The sequence below is a fragment of the Culex pipiens genome, chromosome 3, assembly GCF_016801865.2.
Source record: "Culex pipiens pallens isolate TS chromosome 3, TS_CPP_V2, whole genome shotgun sequence".
Lineage (NCBI taxonomy): Eukaryota > Metazoa > Arthropoda > Insecta > Diptera > Culicidae > Culex > Culex pipiens.
Window position 1 is genome coordinate 174,401,265 of NC_068939.1, and position 21,891 is coordinate 174,423,155.

At 41.1% G+C, this 21,891-nt stretch overlaps 3 protein-coding genes across 3 annotated transcripts; 1 reads left to right on the forward strand and 2 right to left on the reverse strand.

Moving 5' to 3' along the window:
* Window positions 1-2,065: 2,065 nt before the first annotated feature.
* LOC120427916 (U3 small nucleolar RNA-associated protein 14 homolog A) lies at window positions 2,066-4,470 on the reverse strand. Its single transcript, XM_039592854.2, has one exon. It carries the CDS (start codon window positions 4,436-4,438, stop codon window positions 2,123-2,125), a length of 2,316 nt encoding a protein of 771 aa, XP_039448788.1. The 5' UTR covers window positions 4,439-4,470; the 3' UTR covers window positions 2,066-2,122.
* A 6,484-nt stretch (window positions 4,471-10,954) lies between these two features.
* Window positions 10,955-13,202, forward strand: LOC120427918 (inositol oxygenase). The gene is made up of 5 exons (XM_039592856.2): window positions 10,955-11,113; window positions 11,590-11,761; window positions 12,243-12,588; window positions 12,652-12,882; window positions 12,945-13,202. Exons 1-5 carry the CDS (start codon window positions 11,093-11,095, stop codon window positions 13,051-13,053), a joined length of 879 nt encoding a protein of 292 aa, XP_039448790.1. The 5' UTR covers window positions 10,955-11,092; the 3' UTR covers window positions 13,054-13,202.
* A 1,398-nt stretch (window positions 13,203-14,600) lies between these two features.
* Window positions 14,601-20,618, reverse strand: LOC120427912 (protein suppressor of white apricot). Its single transcript, XM_039592852.2, has 5 exons — window positions 20,005-20,618; window positions 17,594-17,766; window positions 17,115-17,528; window positions 16,028-17,057; window positions 14,601-15,502 (listed from the first exon to the last, which is right to left on the reverse strand). Exons 1-5 carry the CDS (start codon window positions 20,259-20,261, stop codon window positions 14,671-14,673), a joined length of 2,706 nt encoding a protein of 901 aa, XP_039448786.1. The 5' UTR covers window positions 20,262-20,618; the 3' UTR covers window positions 14,601-14,670.
* Window positions 20,619-21,891: the final 1,273 nt, after the last annotated feature.

Sequence of the window (21,891 nt, forward strand, 5' to 3'; positions counted from 1 at the left end):
GTTAGCAGTTTATCACCCTTAGTTGTGTTTCTCTTGCTATACAACAGGTTAAAAAGACATAATGCTTAGTAAAACTAATGATTCCCTGTAAGAAAATACTTGGTGGGACAATTATGCGTAGAAGTTTAACGATGGGACAAACAGACTTGGTGTTGTTTTTAATGAGTTTCCGAACAAAGTACCAGATTTTTTGTCTTTTTCTTAAAGTACACATCAAACTAAACTTAAAAATGTCATAAAGTCAAAATCGTCCAAAACTGACATGGGACAATTATGCGTAGAACTGCAGTAAATGAATGGGATTTTCTGATCGATTTGGTGTCTTCGGCAAAGTTGTAGGTTATGATTAGGATTTTTTTCAGAAAAAATAGGTACACGGAAAAATCAGCTTTTTTTATTATACTTAAAGTTAAATTCCCAAAATACGTATTTGTATTTTTTTTAACTTTGTTATGTTTTAGGGGACTAAATAAGACATCTTCTGAGCCGTAGTGCGTGATGTCGCAATTCTGGTTTAAGAGATATGTTTTTTGGAAAATATCGAAAACCTGTACAAAAAATAATATTAAAAAATATTTTTTCAACTAAAATCAAATTTGCAATCAAATTTACTCCACAATTTTGTTGATAAAATGTACCGTTTTCAAAGCTTTGCTACCATTTGATATTTATAAATTTTGGATTTATTTTAGTTTTTTTTTTTAATTTTGAAAATACTTTTGGATAGAAAAGCACACCTGAAATTAATTTGCTGAGAAAATTTTCTACAATTTTCTCTCTGACATATAATTCGAATCGATGAAAATGAGGTTTTTTTTATAAATGCCTGAAATTTTCAACGGAAATTATTGGTCCGATTTTCAATGCTAAAAAAAATCCGGTCTTTAAAAAAAATACTTTTAAAAGGTCTACAAATGATAAGTTCATAGTTCAGACCAAATTATTTTAAAAAACTACTATTATAAAAAAAACAAATTATTGCAAAAACATTAAATTTGAGTTTTTCGAAAATTCGTATGTCGTGAAAATTTTGAAAATTATACAAATCTGTATCTTAAGAAGGGATTTTTTGATCGATTTGGTATCTTCGACAAAGTTGTAGGTGATAATAACATCTAGTCGGAAAAATAGGTACACGGAAAAAATGCCAAGTTTTTTTTTCAATAATCTTTTATCACAAAAATGATATTTTAGTGCACAAAAAGTGTAATTTTTGAGCTAAGGGTATGACGGACGTCATGTTTTTCGAATTGTTTGATTTTTGGAATGTATCGAAAATAAGATGTTAAAAAAAGCGAAGTTGACTTTATAGCTGTCGGCCACCATTGCTAGTACCAACCACTAGTGTCTTCCTTTTTATCTACAAGGACTTCGCCGCCCTGGGCTCCTAAGTGTATGAAAGTATGGCACGGAGCGACGGCGCCGAATACCCATATTTACACAAAGAATTTTAGAGCGCCCGCCGTGGGATTCGAACCGGCGACCTCTGGATTGTGAGTCCAGTGCACGGTCCGATTGATCCACACGGGCGGGATGTTAAACTGAATTTAAAATCAAAAACTACTTTTGTAAAATGCACTATTTTTGAGCTAAAGCATTTTTAAGTCGAAATTTTCCGAAACCTCCAACCCCCCCTCCAATCCAATTTCTTTTCAATGCTTTTAAATGATCAACAGCTTGCGGTATAATCGGTTTTTGGTAAATTTTTAGAGGCGGGGTTGGATTGTAGAAGGTAAATTGCTTTCACTCAAACTGGTTGTCACATAGGCTGTCTAACCACTTTGATACAAACTAGTATTTATGAACAAACACAAACAACCTAAGATTTTATTGTGATTAACTGTACAATTCGTTGTACTGCTCAAAGAATTTTTAAAATTACAAATAATTTCTTTAAATCCAAAGACTATTTTTACAAACGCTCATGCCATTAATTTTAGAAATAGGTGGTAGAGGGTTATGAAAATAAATACGGTAACCTGCCATAACTGTAAAAGCTCTGTAGCTTGCCAACATATGTAGGCAAAGGAGTATCTTCAAAAATAAATAACATCATTAAATTATTACCGCTAATAAATTTATTATTCAAACATTCAACACAACTTCACCCCCACCCACCCCCTCACAGCGTCTCCTTCGTCTCCAGAAACTCCTCGTACTTGCGCACGGCTTTGTTGAACTGCTTGCCACCGACCCGGAAGCTCTTGGCGGGATCGGCCTGCAGCAGCAGCTCCTTCTTCATCGGCTCGATGACGGCACCCATCTTGGTCACCACCGCCGGCTCGACCAGCGTCGCGTGTGCCGTCTCCGGCACGAACGTCCTGCCGAGCGGCGCCCTCAGGCTCGCCTCGTAGTCGCGCACGCTCGTGAACGGGAACGGCAACTCGTTGACCAGGTGGCTCGAGAGCTTCTTGCTGACGACGGCGTCCTCGTTGATGATGACCTTCTCGCGGTTGTCGTCCTTGCGGGGGAGGACCGGGATCTTCTTGAACATCTTTCGGCGCGTTTTCTGCTTGATGCCTGCGCCTCCCCAGGAGCCCCATCCGGGCAGGGAGGTGTCCACCTGCTGGGGTGCGTTACGTTCGCGTTCCTTTGCCTTGTCCTGCTCGAAGTCGGCGACGATGTCGTCGTCGGCGAACGCCTCGGCGATCGTGAGTCGTTTCGCTAGCTCCGGGTCGTCTTCTTCGTCTTCGGACAGGTCGCCGGCGGTGGTCAGGTCGGGGATGGCGTTTAGCAGGTGCTTCGGTTTGACCTGCACGAACGCCTTCGTGTTGATGGTTTCCTCCTTGTGAGTGGAAGAGGCAGGGGGTACGTCCAATCCATTCAATGGTGGGATGATCTTGGCCGCCTTGGCCTTGCTACCTTGCGCAGTTAGGCCTTCATCCAACTCTACGTCGGCATCTGCCAACGAAGCCTTCTTCTTGAACTCCAAACCGGAAGATGGCTTTTTCTGAGCTCGCTGCCCCTTCTCGAACTTCTTCGCAGGTTGAGCTTCCATATTTTGGCGGATCTTGGCCAGCTTTTGCGACACCCGCTGCTGCAGCAGCTGCTCGGCGTCGTTGAACAGGTCCTCCACGGTTGGCTGTTTGCGCTTTCGACGAGCTGGTGGCGATTCGTCCTGATCTTCCTCGATCCAACCGGTGGTGGCCAAGGCTTTGGACTTTTTGACCTTCTTTTTGAAAACCGCCAGCTCTCGTTCCTCCTCCGAGTCTTCCGAGTCACCATCTGCGTCGGAATCTTGCTCTTGTTCTTCATCATCATTCTCAGACGCTTCTTCCAATTGCTCCTTTGTTTTCTGTGTCTGATTCCTCTCCTCCCAGTACTTTCGATAACCGCTGGTGAACTCCCGATTCGCTTCCGCTTCATGCTCTCCCGGCTTTCTCCGTCCCATCCATGGATTCCCGTTCTTCTCCTCCAACACCACCTCTTCCTCCCCAGATTCCGACGATTCCTCGTCATCATCCCGCGCCAACTTCTTCGCCATCAACTCCTTCCCAATGGACAACTGCTCGGCCAGTTCCTGGCGCACGTTCATATCATATTTTGCACGAATCTGCATATTCTTAGCCCACGAACCGGTATTTTTATGCCGCAGGGTCGCGCGCTCCTGGAACCGCTGCCGCTCAATCAACTCCAGCTGTTTCAGCGCAGCTTCCGGATCCGTCTTCTGCAGCTCCTCAAACTGTTTAATCTGCTCGCGGATTTTATCTCGCTTCATCAGCTTGTGAAACTTTTTACTCTTAATCTTGTTCAACCGACGACCTTTCGCAATCTTGTACGACTCCCGGATGCGCTGCAGCGCCGCTTCCTTCCGCTTCTCCCTCAATTCCTCCAGCGTAAGCTTATACTGGTCCTGCTCCAGCTCCCCATCCTCTTCCGACCCCTCCCCCTGCCGATACTTGGCGTCCAGCTCCTCCATCGCCACCATCAGCTCCGACTTGACCCGGTACTGGGACAACTTCTGCGGCGCCCTCTCCTCCACGCCCACCTTCCCGTACTGCAACGGAAATACCGTCTGCGGCGCCACATCGCTCGCCGTCACCACCGGCTCCCACAGATCCAACTTCTTCTGCGTCTTCCCATAAAGCGTGTCCCGCTCGATCCGATCCGCCACCGGCTTTTCCAGCGGCTTCGAAAGCCGCTTCCCACTCTTCTTGATACCGCTCAAATCCTTCCCCAAATCCACCGTCTTGTTCGTCTTTTTCAGCAGCCCCAGCAAATCTTTTACGTGCACCTTCTGGGCCCCCTTCCGCTCGCCCCCATCCGAAACGTTCCGCTTAAACAGATTAAACTCCGACCGGACGGCGCTCGGTTCGGTGCGCGTTGCCTTCGAAACATCCTGCGTCCGCACCAGACTGTTTATTCCGGCCAGCAGCTTGCGGTGCGCGGGCTCGTTGATCGCTTCGTCGTCGGACATGGCGCGGTCGTTGATTACCATCGATTTGAATTAATTACACCAAAAAACTACGAATTTCACGCGACACGTGCGGTTTCACGGACAAATTTTGATTTTGATAAACACGCACACGTTTATTTACCTTTTTTGACGTTTCGCGGGGCAGGCCGGGTCCGCGTGTTTACCCAAAAAAAACATGAACCGGTTCGGTGTCCCGTGTGGTGAATTTGGGCCGGTTGTGATAGGGCAGTACCCAGTCAGGAAAATTAACGAACGTGTGCTGAAATTCTGCTAGAATCATTTTATAGAATATTTATTAAAAAAAATTTCTGCAACACTGTAACTGAAAATCTTACTTTTTCATACGATTTTGTTAAGTTCGACTACGATTACACAAAAAGTGTAATACCTAATTTCTTCGCGCGGAGCTTTTTTACATTCAAATAAATTTGTATTGAACATAATAATAATGAAAATCCGGGATTGCCTTATAACACCAATTCTTAAAATGCAGAATCTTGAAAAGCCGAAAATTAAAAGGACGGATTTTGTTTTTTGCTCAGAACGAAGCAAAACAGAGGGAAAAGTCATAACAAATTCGTAGTAACAGTTCAATAGAGTCTGCGATTGTAAACCAACAGTCTATCCCCCTCTTACTTGATGTCACTTGAGCAAAAGGGATAGACTGCTTGTTTACAATCGCAGATTCGCCCTATTGAACTTTAACTACGGAATTATCATGTAATTTTGTGTAAAAAAAAATAAAAAAAATAAAATACAGCAGATTCTCAAAAAATTTAAACCTCCGAAACAAAAACAATAGAAAATACAGAAAGTCTAAAATTTAAAAATTCAAAAATACAAGGAATCAAATAATAAAAAGTCGGGATACTCACAATAAAAAAAATAAGTTTGTGATTAAACAATATGAATTCGACGGTAACATTTCAAAAGGCATCATGTACATTTTGACACTTTCTGGGTTATTGCATATTCTAAAAGTACGCCTTATAAGCTACCTTTCCACCAAAAATGAGCAAAAGTGACTTCAGTAAAGTCTGTTTAATCATGATTTTAAATAAAGTAACATAAACAAAATCTCTGCCATCAGCAGTCCCTGTTTATATAGCCCTGTCAACCTGTCAAACAAAAGACTACATAAACCTCGTGACGAAAACAAAACATCATGAACAAAGCGCCATGTACATTCGGCGAAGAAAAACGAATCATAACAAAGCGCTCCCTTCAATGCCAGCAGGGTGATATAGACGTTGGTTATTTCAAAAGGAGTTATGTTTGTTTTTCTTAAATAAAACGACGGAAATAATGTTTTATTGAATTTGGATGATCTGGTATCAATGGAAGCAACGTTTTTCATCGTTTGTTATTATTAGAACATCTTATTTGGCTTTTATATTAAAATGGGAATTGAAAATGGATGCTCAACATTCAAATGCGTTTTTCTCAAAATGCATGGTTTGTACATGATGCTTTTTGAAATGTTGGCGTCGAATTTAGAAATTTTTAATTTTCTAGCAAAAGAAATAAAAAAACAGAAATTTATAATTTTTCTAAGTATGTACAATGACCCTTCCCAGTTAACTCAATCCGAATTCTGAAACGGAATCTAATTAGAATCGGATACAAATTCCGTTTCAAACGCAACAATCGGTTCCGTGTTCGAACCGGTAGTTGCGTTTGAAACGGATTTTTTGTACGATTCTAATTAGATTCCGTTTCAGAATTCGGATTGATTTGACTGGGTTTGTACGACCGCAGAGGATTTAAAATAGATTTTTAAATCAATTTTGAAAAAAATACATTCGCGGCCTTTTTTGACAGAAAAGGTCCTACTTGACAGCTCGTTCCAAGGGGACCATAGTTGATCCATTGAAAAAAATGCTGCCTTGTTATTTTTTTTGCATAAAATGAAAAAAAGTAATCAGAAATTGTTTTAAACCGTGTTTTCTTTACCGTTGTACATAAACATTTACAAAGAGCTTTAGGACCCAATTAAGGTAGAAAATGTAAAACATTATAAAATTCACAAATTTAAGCCAAAAAAATCATTTAAATAATTCAAATTCTAAAATATGAAATTAAGAATTGACCAAATTAATATAAATTTATGATTAGAAAATATTTGTTATTTTTAATCTTAACTATTATTAATTTGGTTATTGTAAATTAAAATAAATAAAAAAATATATTTTAGAAAATATACAAAAAATCAAGAATTTTAGAATTGCACAGGAAACTTATGACGGATAGGTTGTTTTGAAAATTTAATCTAGAATTTTAAAAATCCGAAGAGTTTGAAATATTGAAATCAAAAAATTTAATATTCAAAAAACTCTAGTATCAACAAATTTACGAAAAAAAAACTCAACAACTCATAAATTCAGTATTTAAACATTAAAAAAAATAAAATTAATAAATTAAAAATTTTAAAATCTACGGATTTAAAAAAAATAAATTCGATTCTTACTCGATTATCCCAAGTTCTAGCCAAAATTTCACGCGAGATAATCGAACCACGATTTTTTTTAAGTTTAAAGACCCAATTTATCTGCTTTATTATTTAGATTATATTATGGCAAAAAATTATTGAAAATTTAAGAATCTTCGAATTAAAAATTTTATATTTTTTTGAGGATTTAAAGTTCTCAGAATGAAAAATTTTAGACCTGAAGAATTAAAGATTTCGAGAACTAAAAACTTTTTTTTTCTCTCGAGAAAAATAGTTAAACTCTTTGTTATAAAAGCTAATTTAAGTATACGGTCCAGACTCGATTACCGTAAACTGGGGTCAATCGGGACACATGGGACGAATTGGGAAATGTGTACATGTATACATAGTCTCGATTTACCCCAGATTACGGTACCCGAAGACCTCGTAAAATTTCACTTCAATAGAATCACGAAAAAAAAATTGATCGCTGCCTTATTTTTAATTATCGAGCTTTAGGGCCGGTATGCCCTTCGAAAGAAAGGGGGTCAAGAAACAGCTTAAAGGCTAGTACGCTGATCGGAAGGAAAGGGGCCAAGAAATGGCTTTACGAACAGCAGAACAAAGGAGAGGGAACGATTTCTTGGGGCTTTTCTTCACCCTCTCTGGCTTGCTTTCACTGCCGCCGCTGCCCATTTGAAATTTTTCTTGACCGATTCCTTCCGAAGTGCATACACCGCTTAACGAACGGCCAGACAAAAGAGAGGGAACGTTTTCTTGGGGCTTTTCTTCACCCTCTCTGGCTTGCTTTCGCTACCGCTGCTGCCCATTTGAAATTTTTCTTGACCGGTTTCTTCCGAAGTGCATACCTTACACTGGTATGAAACCTTAACCACAGACAAACAGACATGAAACTTAGAACACATTTTTGTTCAAAAAGTGGGACCAATTTGAATTTGAATTTTGCTTGCTCACTAACGACACCTATCTACGATTCCTAGAATCTCCTCTTCCTGAATGACATTAGGGCATGCGTATGTGTGTATGTCAACCTATGCAGAATTGCACCAAAAGGCAAACCAAAACAAAACATTGAAAATGAGCCGTTGCCGGCTAAGAGAAAAAATGTGATCATTTCGCCGGAATATCCTCCTGCCGTTACTCGATCGCTCAAGGCGGCTGCAATGTTGGCGATTCCATCTTTTGGGGATGCGGTCTTTTGCTCAACGAAATATGCTCCATTGTGGAGACAACAGCGGTGACGACCCTCCCTCACCGCAGTGCTCAGGATGTAATCAAGTGGGCAAAGCACTCGGCGCTGCCGCCGGTTCTAGGATGTCAGAAGGTACAAGAAAGAAAATAGACGTTCCGTTTCGACGGAATTAACCCATTCAGACGCCCGATGGAGAATCGTGGCTCCAGGGTCAGTTTGTTTCTTCCGTCTACTGTTCCTAGATAAAATACGATGACTCAGGGTAGGTTGGTGATGGAAGACCCCAGTTGTCTGTTTTAGATGGCCTAGCTAACCTAGCAGCTAGAAAATTCCGTTGGGCGCCTGCACAAGGCATTGGCCACTCTACGCACCGTGGAATCTTCCACCACGTTAATTTTAACGTGACAACAAACGCGCCAAGAAGAACGAGGCTGTGTAGCTGGAGGAGGAGAGGGGGGGAAGGGAACTTGCCCTTTTTGCACCGGTTATTCAAGGATCTACCATCTTCATAGCCACAAGCGTAGCCTATTCCACCGGATCAATAGATTCTGAAAGCGGCCGTGCGTAATCACCTCGCGGTTCTGTTAATTCAGCAGAAGAAAACATCGATCCGACGCGAGGTCACATGAAAAACGAATTTGATCCGAAGATTTTCGAAAAAATGCTCCACGTGTTTTCTGCCAAACCAAAACAAAACAGAAAGATAGCTCAAAGCTGTCATTTGAAAAACAAGCGCTGGCCGCTGAGCACAAAGGCGCCTCTGGCGGTGAATCCGGAAAGCATAAACCATGCTGTACACTGAGAATACGCCACACTTTTTATTCAAGTGCCCAAACACATGAATGATTGAATAAAGCCACATCATAGATCTAATTGGTTTGTGTTTCAACATCAATCCAAATCACTATCAAATGCAAGTGTTTGGGCGATTAACTTTTTGGTATTTTTTGACACGTTATTGTCATTCAGGTGGCTCAAGCTTTTCAAGTGTTTTGCTCATAAATTTGTCCCACTGTCTTGAACTATTCAAAGTGATGAGGAAAACACTTGAAATTGATCTTAAGATCTACACAAAACGAGCACTATTCAAAGTCAACGTGATTTTCCACATGAATATAATGTGTTTCACTGATTGATTTTAGCGCGACTTTGATCGATGGCTAGGGCCGAGGCTAGAACAAGTAGCACAAAAAACTCTCCCGTTTTCAACTGGCCGGCCGGCGCAGTGGTAGCGTGCACGACTAGCAAGCGAGAACCTGTATATCGCTTGTGCGTACTATTATTTTTCAACACAATTTAAAATTCAAGTGTTTGGCTATTGAAATTATTTGATGGCTAAATACCACAATTTCGAGTGTTTTGCGATTGATATTTGAGTGCTCTGTACTGCAGGGTCAGATCATGTGCGAAACACTTCGATGCGCTGTGTGAGTTTTGCTCAGTGTATGATTTTTGAAAAATGACCGTTACATTTTTGGGACAAGTTAGTGACCTCGACTTTCATGTCTGTTTGTCTGTGCCTTAACTACTCTAAAACTATTTAGAATTTTTAAATCCAAGATGGCGGCCAAAATGGTGTTGATGCAGAATTCGAATTTAAAAGTAAGAAAATAAAATGTTTTGTTCAGGATTTGATTCGTAATCATCAAGCAATTTTAAATTTGAAATTATATTAAATAAATTTACACAGAAAAAAAAATGTGAATTTACTCGACACGGATAAAATGAATCACATGTAAACTCAGTTGATGTGAACTTGAGATTCGACGTAAACGGTTGAATCACACGTAAAATCATGTTTTTACGTATAATTTGTTGCAAATTTACATGAAATTGCATTTAAATTTAAATGTTTCATGATGTGCAAAAGTGTTACATCATAAATGATGTAACATTCGGAAATATTTTTTTGTGTGTAGGCTAATGTCGACGACTTAGAGTTTGCTTTGATATTTCATCAAATATTGTATATAGGTAAACTTATATATTTTAAGACAAATACTTTGATGCATTGATGCTTCTACCCCTTCTTCAACAGTCAAAACTATCTCCCTAATTGCAACACAGTGTTGATAAACGAGTTCAACCGAAAATCTCGTGCTGTCAGAAAAAAAGCGTTCCAGCACGCGTCCTGATAACGGCGTCGAATACTTCCATCCGGGAGTATTGCATAAATCACACTGAAATAAAAATCATGCAGATCGTCGCGCCGCTCATTAATCACCACACAGGATTGAATTGTACATACATGTAACACGAAATATCAGCCAAGTCCGGGAGTTCGTGACCTTTTTCCCGGGTGATAATTGCCGGTTTAAAGTGGGTCTATGCTTAATCACCCGGCTTCTTGGCTTGCAGCGAAGATTGTGTGTTAATGGGACATTAATTGTTTGCTAATTAGCATTTTCGAGCATCGTTAAAATTATGGCAATGATTTGCAGGTTTGGGATTTTCCGTGCGAATTTCGCAACATAAATTTAAATATGAAGCTATTTTCAGCGTATTTGTTTCAAGCGCGACACTGGAGTGTCGTCAATTTGGATCTCAATTTCTCCATTAAAGCTCGCAGGTTGATACGAGTGACGAAGATAAACAGATTTAGCACTCGTTCTAATTTCAGAAAAACAGGTCAACTTGCAATCATTTTACGAGTGAAGGTCAAGTCTGTGGAAACACGTTTCTTCCAGTCTTTTGTAATGGATTTGTTTTTTTTGTCAATTGACACTATTGACTACTGACACGTGGCTCGTACAGACGCCAACTTGGAGTATGTAAATAGTCGTAAAAAACGTTGCACTCCCTATCTACCAGGATTAAGCCACTTAGATTAGGTTTAAGAGAGCGTAAGGAATCTTCTTCTCTCTCTCATAATCACCACCATTCGGTATAAAAGCAAGACGGTAGTCAGTTTAATACGTTCAGTTCGATTTAACAAGTTCAAGAGGAACTTTGCTCAAACTTAAAGTGCTGAGAATTCAGAATAAAAAAAATCAAGTTGAGTTCTAGTGAAAGTGATTGCTGAAAACCTATCAACATGAGGATTATCGTAGAAGAGGTCAGTTTCTGGGACAAGTTTTTCAAGTGACCTTTTTGTGTAATTGGTGTTATATGAGGAAGAACGTTTAAGATGGATTTATTACCAAATTGTCAGTTAGATATGGAGAAGATCCATTCCCTGTGCAAAACATTTTGTTGAGTGTATGATTTTATTTATTAGGAATTCGAATACAACGTGACAATGCTCTTAATTTTCAATAATTATTTTTTTTTACATTTTCAATGATTTATATTTTTGAGATTTAACTCAAATGTGTAGAAACATTTAGTAAGCTTCGTACAATTCTGAAAGTTGGTCATCCAGATAGTTGCAATCCAAGTAAGAATTTTCAATTAAAAAAATCGAATCACATCACAGAATCTACAGGGGAGGAAGGATGCGTGGACATACCGTACCAAACATTCCGGAATCTTTATTTAAGCTAAACTTGCTAATCATGACTCAAACATACTTATTTGTGTACTAACTTCCAGCATCCAACCATCCTCGATGTGTCCGAGCTGTTGCGACCGGAAAAGTCCTTCACCGATAAGGAAGTGGGCAAATTCCGAGACTACACCGTCGATGACACCGACCCACTGAAGGAACGGGTCCGCAGAACGTACAAACTGATGCACACCAATCAAACGGTCGAGTTCGTGCAAGGTATGAAATCGTAGAATTTTCCCCGCCCGTTGTTGTCCGGCGTAGATCTGCCGGATCGATTGCGTCTGACGTTGGTAATGACCCCCCTAATGGGTTGTTTTGAACTTTTGTTTATCACGTTGTACGGGATTATCTCGCGCGCTTGTCAAAACTAACTAATCTATTGCTGATAACGGCGAATGATGCAGGTTGGATTCGCAAACTCATTCCAAGCTGCAGCTTCATTCAAAACGGGGCATGATCGGAAATCAACAAAGGTGTCACGATCGAGGGACGCGTTTCCGAACACGTGATTGATTCAATTACAAACGCAAACAAACCTGAACTTTCAATTACGCCTCTAGTTCCCACACATCTAGGTCAACAATTGTGACCTTCGATGCGCGATACTTGCGATAACGCCACCTGGAAGGATTCTTATCACTGATTCGATGCGTACTACGTGTTTACCAAAACAAAACCTCCTTCTGCGTACTTGCAGGTCGCCACCAGGACTGGCTCAAGTTCGATCACTTTAAGGCCAACATTCGCGAGGCGTTGGAAAAGCTCAACGACCTGGTGGACGAATCGGACCCGGATTTGGACCTGCCAAACATCGTGCACGCTTTTCAAACGGCCGAACGAGCCCGCGAGGAACATCCCGAGCTGGACTGGCTGCACCTGACCGGGCTGATTCACGACCTGGGCAAGGTTATGGCGTTTTACGGCGAGCCACAGTGGGCTGTGGTAGGGGACACGTTTCCGGTGGGTTGCCAGTGGGGCGAAAGCATCGTGTACCGGGCGGACAGCTTCGACGAGAACGTCGACGGGGCGAATCCAAAGTATAAGTGAGTCGAGTTGAGACATCTTATTCTTTAAAGTAAATTTTAACGCAAATTTTCAAATTTCAGCACCAAAAACGGCATGTACAAGCCAAAGTGCGGCCTGGCAGGGCTAACGATGTCCTGGGGCCACGATGAGTTCCTGTACCGAGTGCTGGTGCACAATAAGAGTACCCTGCCGGAGCAGGCCCTCCAGATGATTCGGTACCACTCGTTTTACCCGTGGCACTCGGGCGGGGACTACTCGCATCTGACGACCGAAAAGGACGAGGTCACCAAGCAGTGGGTGTTGATGTTTAAGTAAGTTTGGCAAAATCATATTGAATTGTTCGAAAGTGATAACATTGTTTTCTAAATTTCAGTCGGTACGACTTGTACACCAAGTGCACCAAGATTCCGGACCTGGAGGCCCTTTGGCCGTATTATCAGAGTTTGATTGACAAGTACATTCCCGGAGAATTGGAGTGGTGAAATTTTAACGTAAAAATTGTTATCTACTTATGAAATTTATTATAGATTAACGAGGACTGTACTCTATATTTATATGAAAGCTTTAAAAGAATTATAAAACATCACTGATAAAAACAATACATAAAAAATAAAACCAAATCGAAAGCGTTGCTTCATTGAATGAATAGATCAAAGAAAACCCATTTTTGTTGAGCAGTTAACCATTTATATAAATTTTTATTTATATTCTTAAATTCCTAAAATTCTAAACATACTTGAACTCTTAAATTCTGAAATTCTAAAATTCTTAAATACATAAATTTTAAAATTTTAAAATTCTAAAATACTAAAATTTTAAAATTCTAAAATTCTATAACATTAAAATTCTTCAATTCTAACATTATTTAATTCTTAAATTCTCAAATTCTAAAAATCTAAAATTGTACAATTCTTAAATTCTAAAATTCTTAAATTCGTAAATTCTTAAATTCTTAAATTCCTCAATTCTTAAATTCTTAAATTCTCAAATTCTTGAATTCTTATATTCTTAAATTTTTAAAGTTTCAAAGTCTTAAATTTTTAAATTCTTAAATTCTAAAAAACCGAAATATTTTCGAGTGAAGACCCAAGTTTTGAAAGAAATAACAATTTCGTGATCTGATTATCCAGAGTGAATTTTTATGTTGGGTTTTGGATCGAGTTTTGGATAATTTTTGAAAGCCCTAGATTTACGAATTAATAATTTTCTTATTTTTTAAGATCTTTTTTTGCGCTTGTAAATATTTGATTTTCGGAATTAATTTTTGAATACATTTATTTCAGAATTATTAAATCACTACATTGTAGTTTTTCATATTTTTTTTTTTAATTTTGGGATATCAAAATTTCAATTTTGTGTAACTGTTCTATATTATTTGGCCAAACAATTCAATGTTTATTGTTTTGGGTTTTCCCTTTATTCAATTTTCGGAATTTTAGGATTCTGCGACAAATTTTTTTAATATTATTATGTCGAATAAAAAATTATTTCAACGATTGTAAATGTAATTTACAGCATTAGCAACTAAATTTAACACCGCGCCCTAAAAAATCTCTGGAAACGAAAATATTCATGGTCAGAATATTTTGAAGAACGTTTATACACGAACAAAATAATACATTTTTAACCTAATTATACGTTGAATTGTTCTGATTATTGCAAATGTCACTTAAAATACTATTCCGAGATGTTATGAAGGAATTTTACAAAGTTGCGTCCAAAAGTCGAGTCTAGTTCGCTAATGAATTTCAACCCGCCTTTTCATCGCCAACTCTTGCTCCCCTTCAATGTGGGAATCAAAGTTGCGGTTCAATGTTGATGACAGCTGCGAACCGGTTGGACCCGGTAAAAAGTATTCCCGACAAGTGGTCGACAAAATTGCTGCAGAAGTCCCGCAGGTTGGTCGACGTTCGGCTTTTGGTACGACATCGTTCCTACAACGATCAATGAGTCAACAAAACATAAAAATGAGAGATTTCATGGTTTTCTGATAGTTTTTAAAGGATAATCGGAAAATAAAAAATCAGAGTGTTATGAATTCAATTTATTTAGACCAAAAAACTATTATGCACAATATTCACACACGCAGAGAAACCCCTTCACAGCGCATCCCAGTCGAAATCCTCCCCCTCCCGCTGCTGCTCCTCCCTCCGACTGTGGTGATGCTTGGACCGCGACGAAGATCTGGAACTCTTGTGATGCTTGTGGCTTTTCTTCTTGTCTTTTTTCCTCTTTTTCCCGTCCCTGGACCTACTCCGCGATCGTCGCGAGCTTTCCGACCGCGAGCTGCTGCGGGCCCGTTTCCGCTTGACGGCCTTCGACGACCTACTCCGGCTCACGCTCCGACTGCGAGATTTTTTCTTCTTGGCCTTTTTGCTTTTGCTTTTGTGATGCTTGTGCTTTCGCTTTTTATGCTTGCTGTCCGAGCGCGTCCGGGACCGGGAGCGCCTCGTCGCGCCGTTGTCCTTTTGGGTGCTAACGCCGACCAGCACGACATCGTCATCGTCATCGCTGGAGAGAACCTCGGGGGTGGTGCTTTGCGACGGGATCGAGTGTATCGAAGCGTCGGATTGTTTGTCCTGGTCTTTGCCGGCGGCGGTGGAGTCTTTTAGCAAGTCTAACCCGTTTTTGCCTGGGGCTTGAGGGGGCGTATCTTGGGAGGTGGAGGAGGAGGAAGGAGATGGAGCGGCGACGACCGGCTCTGGATCGTCTTTGCTGGCTTTGGGCTCTGCTTTGTTGCCCATCATGCTGAGGAACATGCTGGCCCTTTTCTTTCGTTCCAGTTGGAGTTGTTTCTCCTTGGTGATGGCGGCGAGCTTTTCCCGAGCGGCTGTCGTCAGCTTGTCCTTAATGCGTTCCTCTTGCCGTTTTTGCTCTTTGATTTCATCTTCTGCTGACGACACCTTGGGTTCCTCGACTGGCGATGGTGACCTGGAAGTAAAATTTATGACGTCATTTTGCACAACCTGCCACCTTGTATAAGGTGAAACGAGAAGGCAGCGCCATATTTAAACCACGACTTATGGTTTCGGAAGCACCTTTAAGGAAAATGCCATAACTTACAAAGTTTTGTTTTGTTTGCAGATGCTAAATAGGTCGAGTTCAAAGAAGTTGCCCAAGAAATGGCGTCCCGTTTCACCTTAATGTCGAAAAAATTTCAACAAGATGACAGCAAAACCTGTCATCTCATTGAGTTTGGTTGACATTTACGAAAATAGAGTGACAGACAGAAAGGATTCCCTGACTGAAAGGTCCGTCAAGCGTCCGTCGTTAGTCGTCCGTGCAATCGTACGACGTCGCACGACAATGTCGTACGTTTTTGCACCAATATGTCGTGCGACACGCAATTGCTTGTTGACGAATGTCGACTGGAATTTGCTGCACGATTTTGAATTTTATGCCGAAAATGACAAATATAAACAAATCACAAACCTTTGCTTGGGTTCATCCGAGAACATGTCGATGACAGCCGGCGGAGTGGTCGATCTTTTGTCATCCACTACCCTTTTCTCGGCAGGCTTTTCTGCGACCTTCTTTTCGGTACACTTTTCCACGACCTTTTTCTCCGCAGGCTTTTCCACGACCTTCCTCTCCGCAGGCTTTTCCTCGACGTCCCTCTCCCGGCTCGGTGTTCTACTCTTTTCTTTCTCCTCCTTCGCCGGTTCCGCTTCCTCCTCGTCGGCGCCCAGTTCCTGGATCACGCTCGACTTGAGCGCAACCGGAGCGTCCTCCTTGCTGCTCTTGATCGAGAAACAGACCGCTCCGCCCGGTTTCGTCGACTGGATTTGCGTCTGCTGAGCCGGCGCCGGTACTGGCGCAGCCACGTTGACCGTCTTGATGCCGATGCTCGGCGTTTCCACCACGGTGCCGTTCGCGATTTCCCTCGTGATGGTTACCTTTTCCGGGCTTTTCGGCACGTCCTCGTACGGGTTGATGAGGTAGCGCACTCGAAATGCAAAGTACGGATAGAATTCGTGGTCTTTCCGCAGGAAGAGAAAGCGCGGGTCGTTCTTTGTCCTCAGCGCATCCTCGAAGCTGTAGCCGTTTTTGGCGACGTAAGTTGCGGTTTTTTCGATCACGTGTTGGAAGATTTCTGGTGGCAGCTTGCCAGTAAATACGATTTCCCGCTGCTCTGGTTTTGGTACCTCGGGTTTCTTTTCTTCCTTCTGGTCGGTCTCACTCGAGCTGTCGTCACTGTCGGAATTGTACTGCACGAGACCGGCCAAGCCGGTGGACACTTTCTTCACCTCGACTGGTTTCTCCTCCAGCGAGTACTCGTACTCGGTGTTCAACGAGGTCAGTTGCGTCGGAGTCAGCGGTGCCGCCGCGGTCACTTGATTTTCCGGCGGAATCGGAGCACCCGTAATTTTACTAATCAGCTGGGTGTAAGCACAGTCTACCGACGGTTTGTACTTTATGGATGGGACAATTACCTTGGGCTTAGGTAAAACTTCAACTTCTTCAGCTGCTGGAGCGGCTTCCGCTTCTGCAAAGAAGCACGTCTGTCAAATCTTCAAACCTTCTCAAATCTCCCTCAACCTACCTTTTTCGGGAACCTCCTCCACTTCTTCCGGATATCGGTTGGTTTTGATGGCCATCAACACGTGCCGATAGTATCGGTACAACTTCCCACCAGGGCTGAGAAACCCAAACTGTGGGTTCGCCGCCTGCTTTGCTCGCAGCAGAATCTCCATCTGCGAGTCCTGGGACGCTATAAACTTGGCCGTCTTCTCGATGATCGCGTGCTCCTTCATCGTTTCCGGTAGCTCCAAATCGGTCGGAATTTCAAACCCTTTCGGAGCCTCAAACGGAGGATCGAGGCTATTTTCGTCATCATCACCGATGCCGGCGGAATCCGCCGGCACCGGACCAACCATCGTAGCTCCATCCGCCGAAGGAGCATCGTAATCGAACGCAATCTCCGCACCACTCAGTGCTTGCCGCTTCGCGGCTTCCTCTGTAAAAAAAACCCTTCGATATCAACCAAGATCTTCCCAAAAATCCCAATTTTTTCGCCCTCACCCTGATAAATCTCCTCCTCGACTTCGTTCGCGTACAGACTGTAGTAGCGCTCCTCCTCGCACAGCTGTTCGGCACGCTGCTCGGCCGGTGCCAGACAGTCCAGCCGGTTCCCGTACCCACCGATCGGCGGTTCGTGCTGGGACAGATCGTGCAAGGCACCGCGGGCATCGTATCTACGCGTCGTGGTTCCAGAGAAAAGAGAAGGAAACAAGAAAGAAGGAAAGAGAAGAAAAAAAACGGGAAGCCCAGATTAGCGAACACCCTCGAAGAAGAGGAAGCGCGTTACGCGAACGCGTTGCTTAGGGCTTCACAGCTGGAAAAGAAAACGGAAATCCGGGCGGCCATCGCACGGCGAGCTGGACGGGGATGTTGCGGAGGGTTCGGCACTTAATGGCACAACAACTTCCCCGGCCAGCTGCGCGCGCGCTCTCCGGACGAAAACGGAAATGATAAACTTTGTTTTTTTTTGTAAAAATAGTAAATCAAATTACCACTTTTATACATACCACGGCCACACGCGCGCGCTGGAGTTACGTGCAGTGTTATTTGAGGGAAGGATATCTGAGCTAGAGAAAAGAGGCTTGTTCCGGTGCATGACACGCGCTAGAGGGGCTTTCAAATGTCCTTACAACAATTTGCACCGTGTTATCTGTGTTGCTGAAGAGGGTAGCGGAGTGATCTGTTTGCGAGATCTAGGTGGAAACTTCCTTCAGGATTATGTAGAAATCCACGCGCCACTTTAAATCCAGCGTTAGTGAGTTGAAATCGATCCTGTGTTTCTGAGATTCGCTTGTTTTCTCTTCTTTTTATGAAATTCTATCGAGGAACATTGACGTGAGGTGGAATTCAACGAATCATCGTTGCGATTAACTTAACGCAGTTGGTCTGGCCGCTTTGATGATTGTGATGTTGCAATGCCCAAAACAATGATTTATTTTCGACAGAATTTAAACACTGACAAAGTTTCTAAAATAAGCTTTTAAAATACAAATAATTTTCGTGTTTTCCGATCATAATAATCACCTGTTTGACAGTAATGACGGTATCTATCTGCCTACAGAAAAAAACACCGCTACTCCTGTCAAAAAATTTGAAAATTATAATCGAATTACATAACGAGTTGCAGGGTGGCTGTTTTTCAGTTTTTTGTTTTTTTTTGTTCGGTCGATTTTTTCCAGATTCTTAAATTCTTAAATTCTAAAATTCTAAAATTCTAAAATTTTAAAATTCTAAAATTCTTAAATTCCTAATTTTTTAAATTCTTAAATTCTTAAATTCTTAAATTCCTCAATTCTTAAATTCTTAAATTCTTAAATTTCAAAATTCATAAATTCAAACTAACAGGCTATCGTAACCAATAAAACAACAAATTATAAATTCTAAAATTCCTAAATTTTTAAATTCTCAAATTCCTAAATTCTTAAATTGTTTAATTGGATAACTTTCAAATTGTTAATTTCTTCACTTCTCCTCCTGTTTTATTATATTTTTTTATGTTTTATAACCTTGAATTTTACAATTTTATATTTTTTGAAAATTTGAATAAGTATTTGTTATAGAATATTTTTCTATTTTGTCAATTTTAATATTTTAAGTTTGAAAAATTTGTAGTTCAAGATTTTTTTTGAATTTCAGATATATGTTTTTTTTTTGTACATTTCTAATTTTAAATAACTGGTTCATTTGATTTCTGCTTATTTTCTCAGTTTTCAATTTGTAACAAAAATAAATATTTAAAATGTGTCCCGTTTGTCAGTCGAATTCTAGAGTTTTTTTTCAATTTATCTTAGTTAGCCACCTAGCTTTTTGTCCCATTTAAGGGAGCCTTCTTTTATTACGTAATGCAAAAACAAAATTTCCAAACAAATAAAAAAAAAGTGTGGAGCATAACACGGCATCTGACCCCCCCCCCCCTCCCCCTCCTTCCAACTGTGTTACGTCATAAAAGAACGCTCCCTAATATATTTATATAAAAAATATCAGTAAACTGCAATTTAGCTCAAGTTGACATTCCAAAGAAGTCGACATAAAAGCCAATCAACTGTGTCGACCGCCTGAGACATTTATCTCCTGCAACTTTTTTCTACAGGGTCATCGCTAAACAGTTCTTCAGAAATAAGCGCGACAATTCCACTCTTCCGTCCTTTGCTCAATCCGGTTCTCCCTCTCGAGGTCAATGGCTGAAAAGCTGCAGATATCGGTTTTCCGACCCAAATTGGCTTAGCGACAACGACGAGCTGAAAAAGAATTGGGGTTTTCGCTTTGCGCTAGCAAAAATCAACTGCGACATCGATCGCATCAAATTACGCTAAAGGAAGAAAGGAGCTTGGCAATTTGGTTGATTTTGAATTTAATGTTGTCGGCTTTAAGAATTGTTTAAAAGTTTGACGAAAAGAAAGCAAATTATTAACCTGTCAATCTTCAACTGATTGTCGCCACTCCATGGAATTAAATGCCGTCCAGAGTCGATAAATCGAGCCTTCTCGTCGTCCCGGAACATCTTGCACGAGTACCCGAACACCAGCAGGTCGGCAAAAGTGTCCTGGCCGCCGCCGTGGTGGTGATGATGGTGGTGGCCTCCGCCGCCCGTCTTCCGCAGAATCCCCGACTCGCCATTGCTGAATCCGCCAAAGCCGCCGCCGCCACTTCCTCCCGCTCCGTTGTTCATCCTGCAAAATCGTCCTCCTCAACGCGGAACGGCCAACATGGTCCAAGGTTGTTTCGCACTCCCAAAACACACAGCTCAGAAAATCCGCCTTCTTGCTATTGTTGTTGTTGTTCCTCGCGTTTTTTTTCTTCGTTCTTTAGCCACGCAACTCTTCGCGAATTTAAAACGCCAAATTCGAGCCACAAATTCACTCCCCCGCACGAAACTCCACTTTCCTTCAGCGCAGACCGGTTTCCGCTGCAGAACGGAACGATTTTTACCACAATTAGGTTGATATTTCCGGCGAAAAACGCACTTTTTCCAATCACTTGCACTGCGGACACTCGCGGAGATGCTGTTTTGAATTTTCACGAAAATGGCAGATTGGCGCAGAACATGAACTTTTTGCGCCCGTTTGACAGTTCGCGAGGAAGTGAACCGGTTGGAAAGTTGCCACCTGGGCGCACTGTGAGATGTTGAAGACAAAAAGTAGACAAAATTTATTCATTTCTGGAGTTTTTTTTTTTTTTTTGAAAAGGTCCAATAAACCAAATTTTCAGTTTTTGCTGTTTTGGTGTTTTTCAATACCCCTGACTCAAGTTTTGGTCTGGAAATTTGGTTTATTGGACCAACAACTCCAGATTTGATTTTCTTTCTAGAACTCTGGAGCAACATTTGAAAGTGGCGGTACATCATTGCTTTTACCCAGTCAACAAAATCGGAATTCTGAAACGGAATTCAATTCGAATCGTTTACGTATTCCGTTTCAAATGCAACAACCGTTTCCGTGTACGTACCGGCAGACATGCATCCGCTCTAACTCCTCTTTTAGAAGAACTTGTTTGGCATTTCACGTAGAAGATACCCAGCATGTTGTGCCAGTGATTAGAATACGCTAATTACACTTGTCTTTAAGGCTCCCGAAGACCCTGAGAGATTATTTTGAAACCCAACTGAGATATAGGTTAAGAACTCTTAATTGCACTCAAAGAGCTTTTAAGAAGTTTTTCTTGAGAGCTTAAGAGAACATTTACATGAAAATATAGCTAAAATCGGGATTTCCGATGAACCAATGTTTTCTACACATTATTCAAGCCAAACACAAGAGATTTTTACCTAGCAACAAGCATAACATTGCTTTTAACGAAAATGCCATCTAGAATAAGCTGAGTGCCGTTAAAAAGAGCTCATAGTGCCGATGCATGTCTGCGTACCGGTCTACTCTAAAACTACAAAATATCTCTAAAATTAATCTATTAAAACCAAGATTAAAACGATATACGCACGCCGGATGGATATAAAAGGCTAAGAAAAATTTCAAATGATAAACAGCGGCAGCGAAAGCAAGGTGAGCAATTCTCTACGAAATCGGTCTTTTTTCTTCAATTTTAATATTTGTATTTTTTAATCAGACTGAAACTTTTTTGGTGCCTTCGGTATGCCCAAAGAAGCCATTTTGCATCATTAGTTTGTCCATATAATTTTCCATACAAATTTGGCAGCTGTCCATACAAAAATGATGTATGAAAATTCAAAAATCTGTATCTTTTGAAGGAATTTTTTGATCGATTTGGTGTCTTCGGCAAAGTTATAGGTATGGATACGGACTACACTGGAAAAAAATAATACACGGTAAAAAAAATTTGGTGAT

Bases quoted from the DNA above. Each gene is read 5' to 3' on its own strand.
- LOC120427916 (XM_039592854.2), bottom strand. From the start codon at position 4,438: ATGGTAATCAACGACCGCGCCATGTCCGACGACGAAGCGATCAACGAG.
- LOC120427918 (XM_039592856.2), top strand. From the start codon at position 11,093: ATGAGGATTATCGTAGAAGAG. The intron at 11,114-11,589 runs GTCAGTTTCTGG...ACTAACTTCCAG, and splicing joins TGAGGATTATCGTAGAAGAG to CATCCAACCATCCTCGATGT. The intron at 12,589-12,651 runs GTGAGTCGAGTT...TTCAAATTTCAG, and splicing joins GGGGCGAATCCAAAGTATAA to CACCAAAAACGGCATGTACA.
- LOC120427912 (XM_039592852.2), bottom strand. From the start codon at position 20,261: ATGAACAACGGAGCGGGAGGAAGTGGCGGCGGCGGCTTTGGCGGATTC. The intron at 17,767-20,004 runs GTTAATAATTTG...CACGACGCGTAG, and splicing joins AATCAGTTGAAGATTGACAG to ATACGATGCCCGCGGTGCCT. The intron at 17,058-17,114 runs GTAGGTTGAGGG...GCTTCTTTGCAG, and splicing joins GGAGGAGGTTCCCGAAAAAG to AAGCGGAAGCCGCTCCAGCA.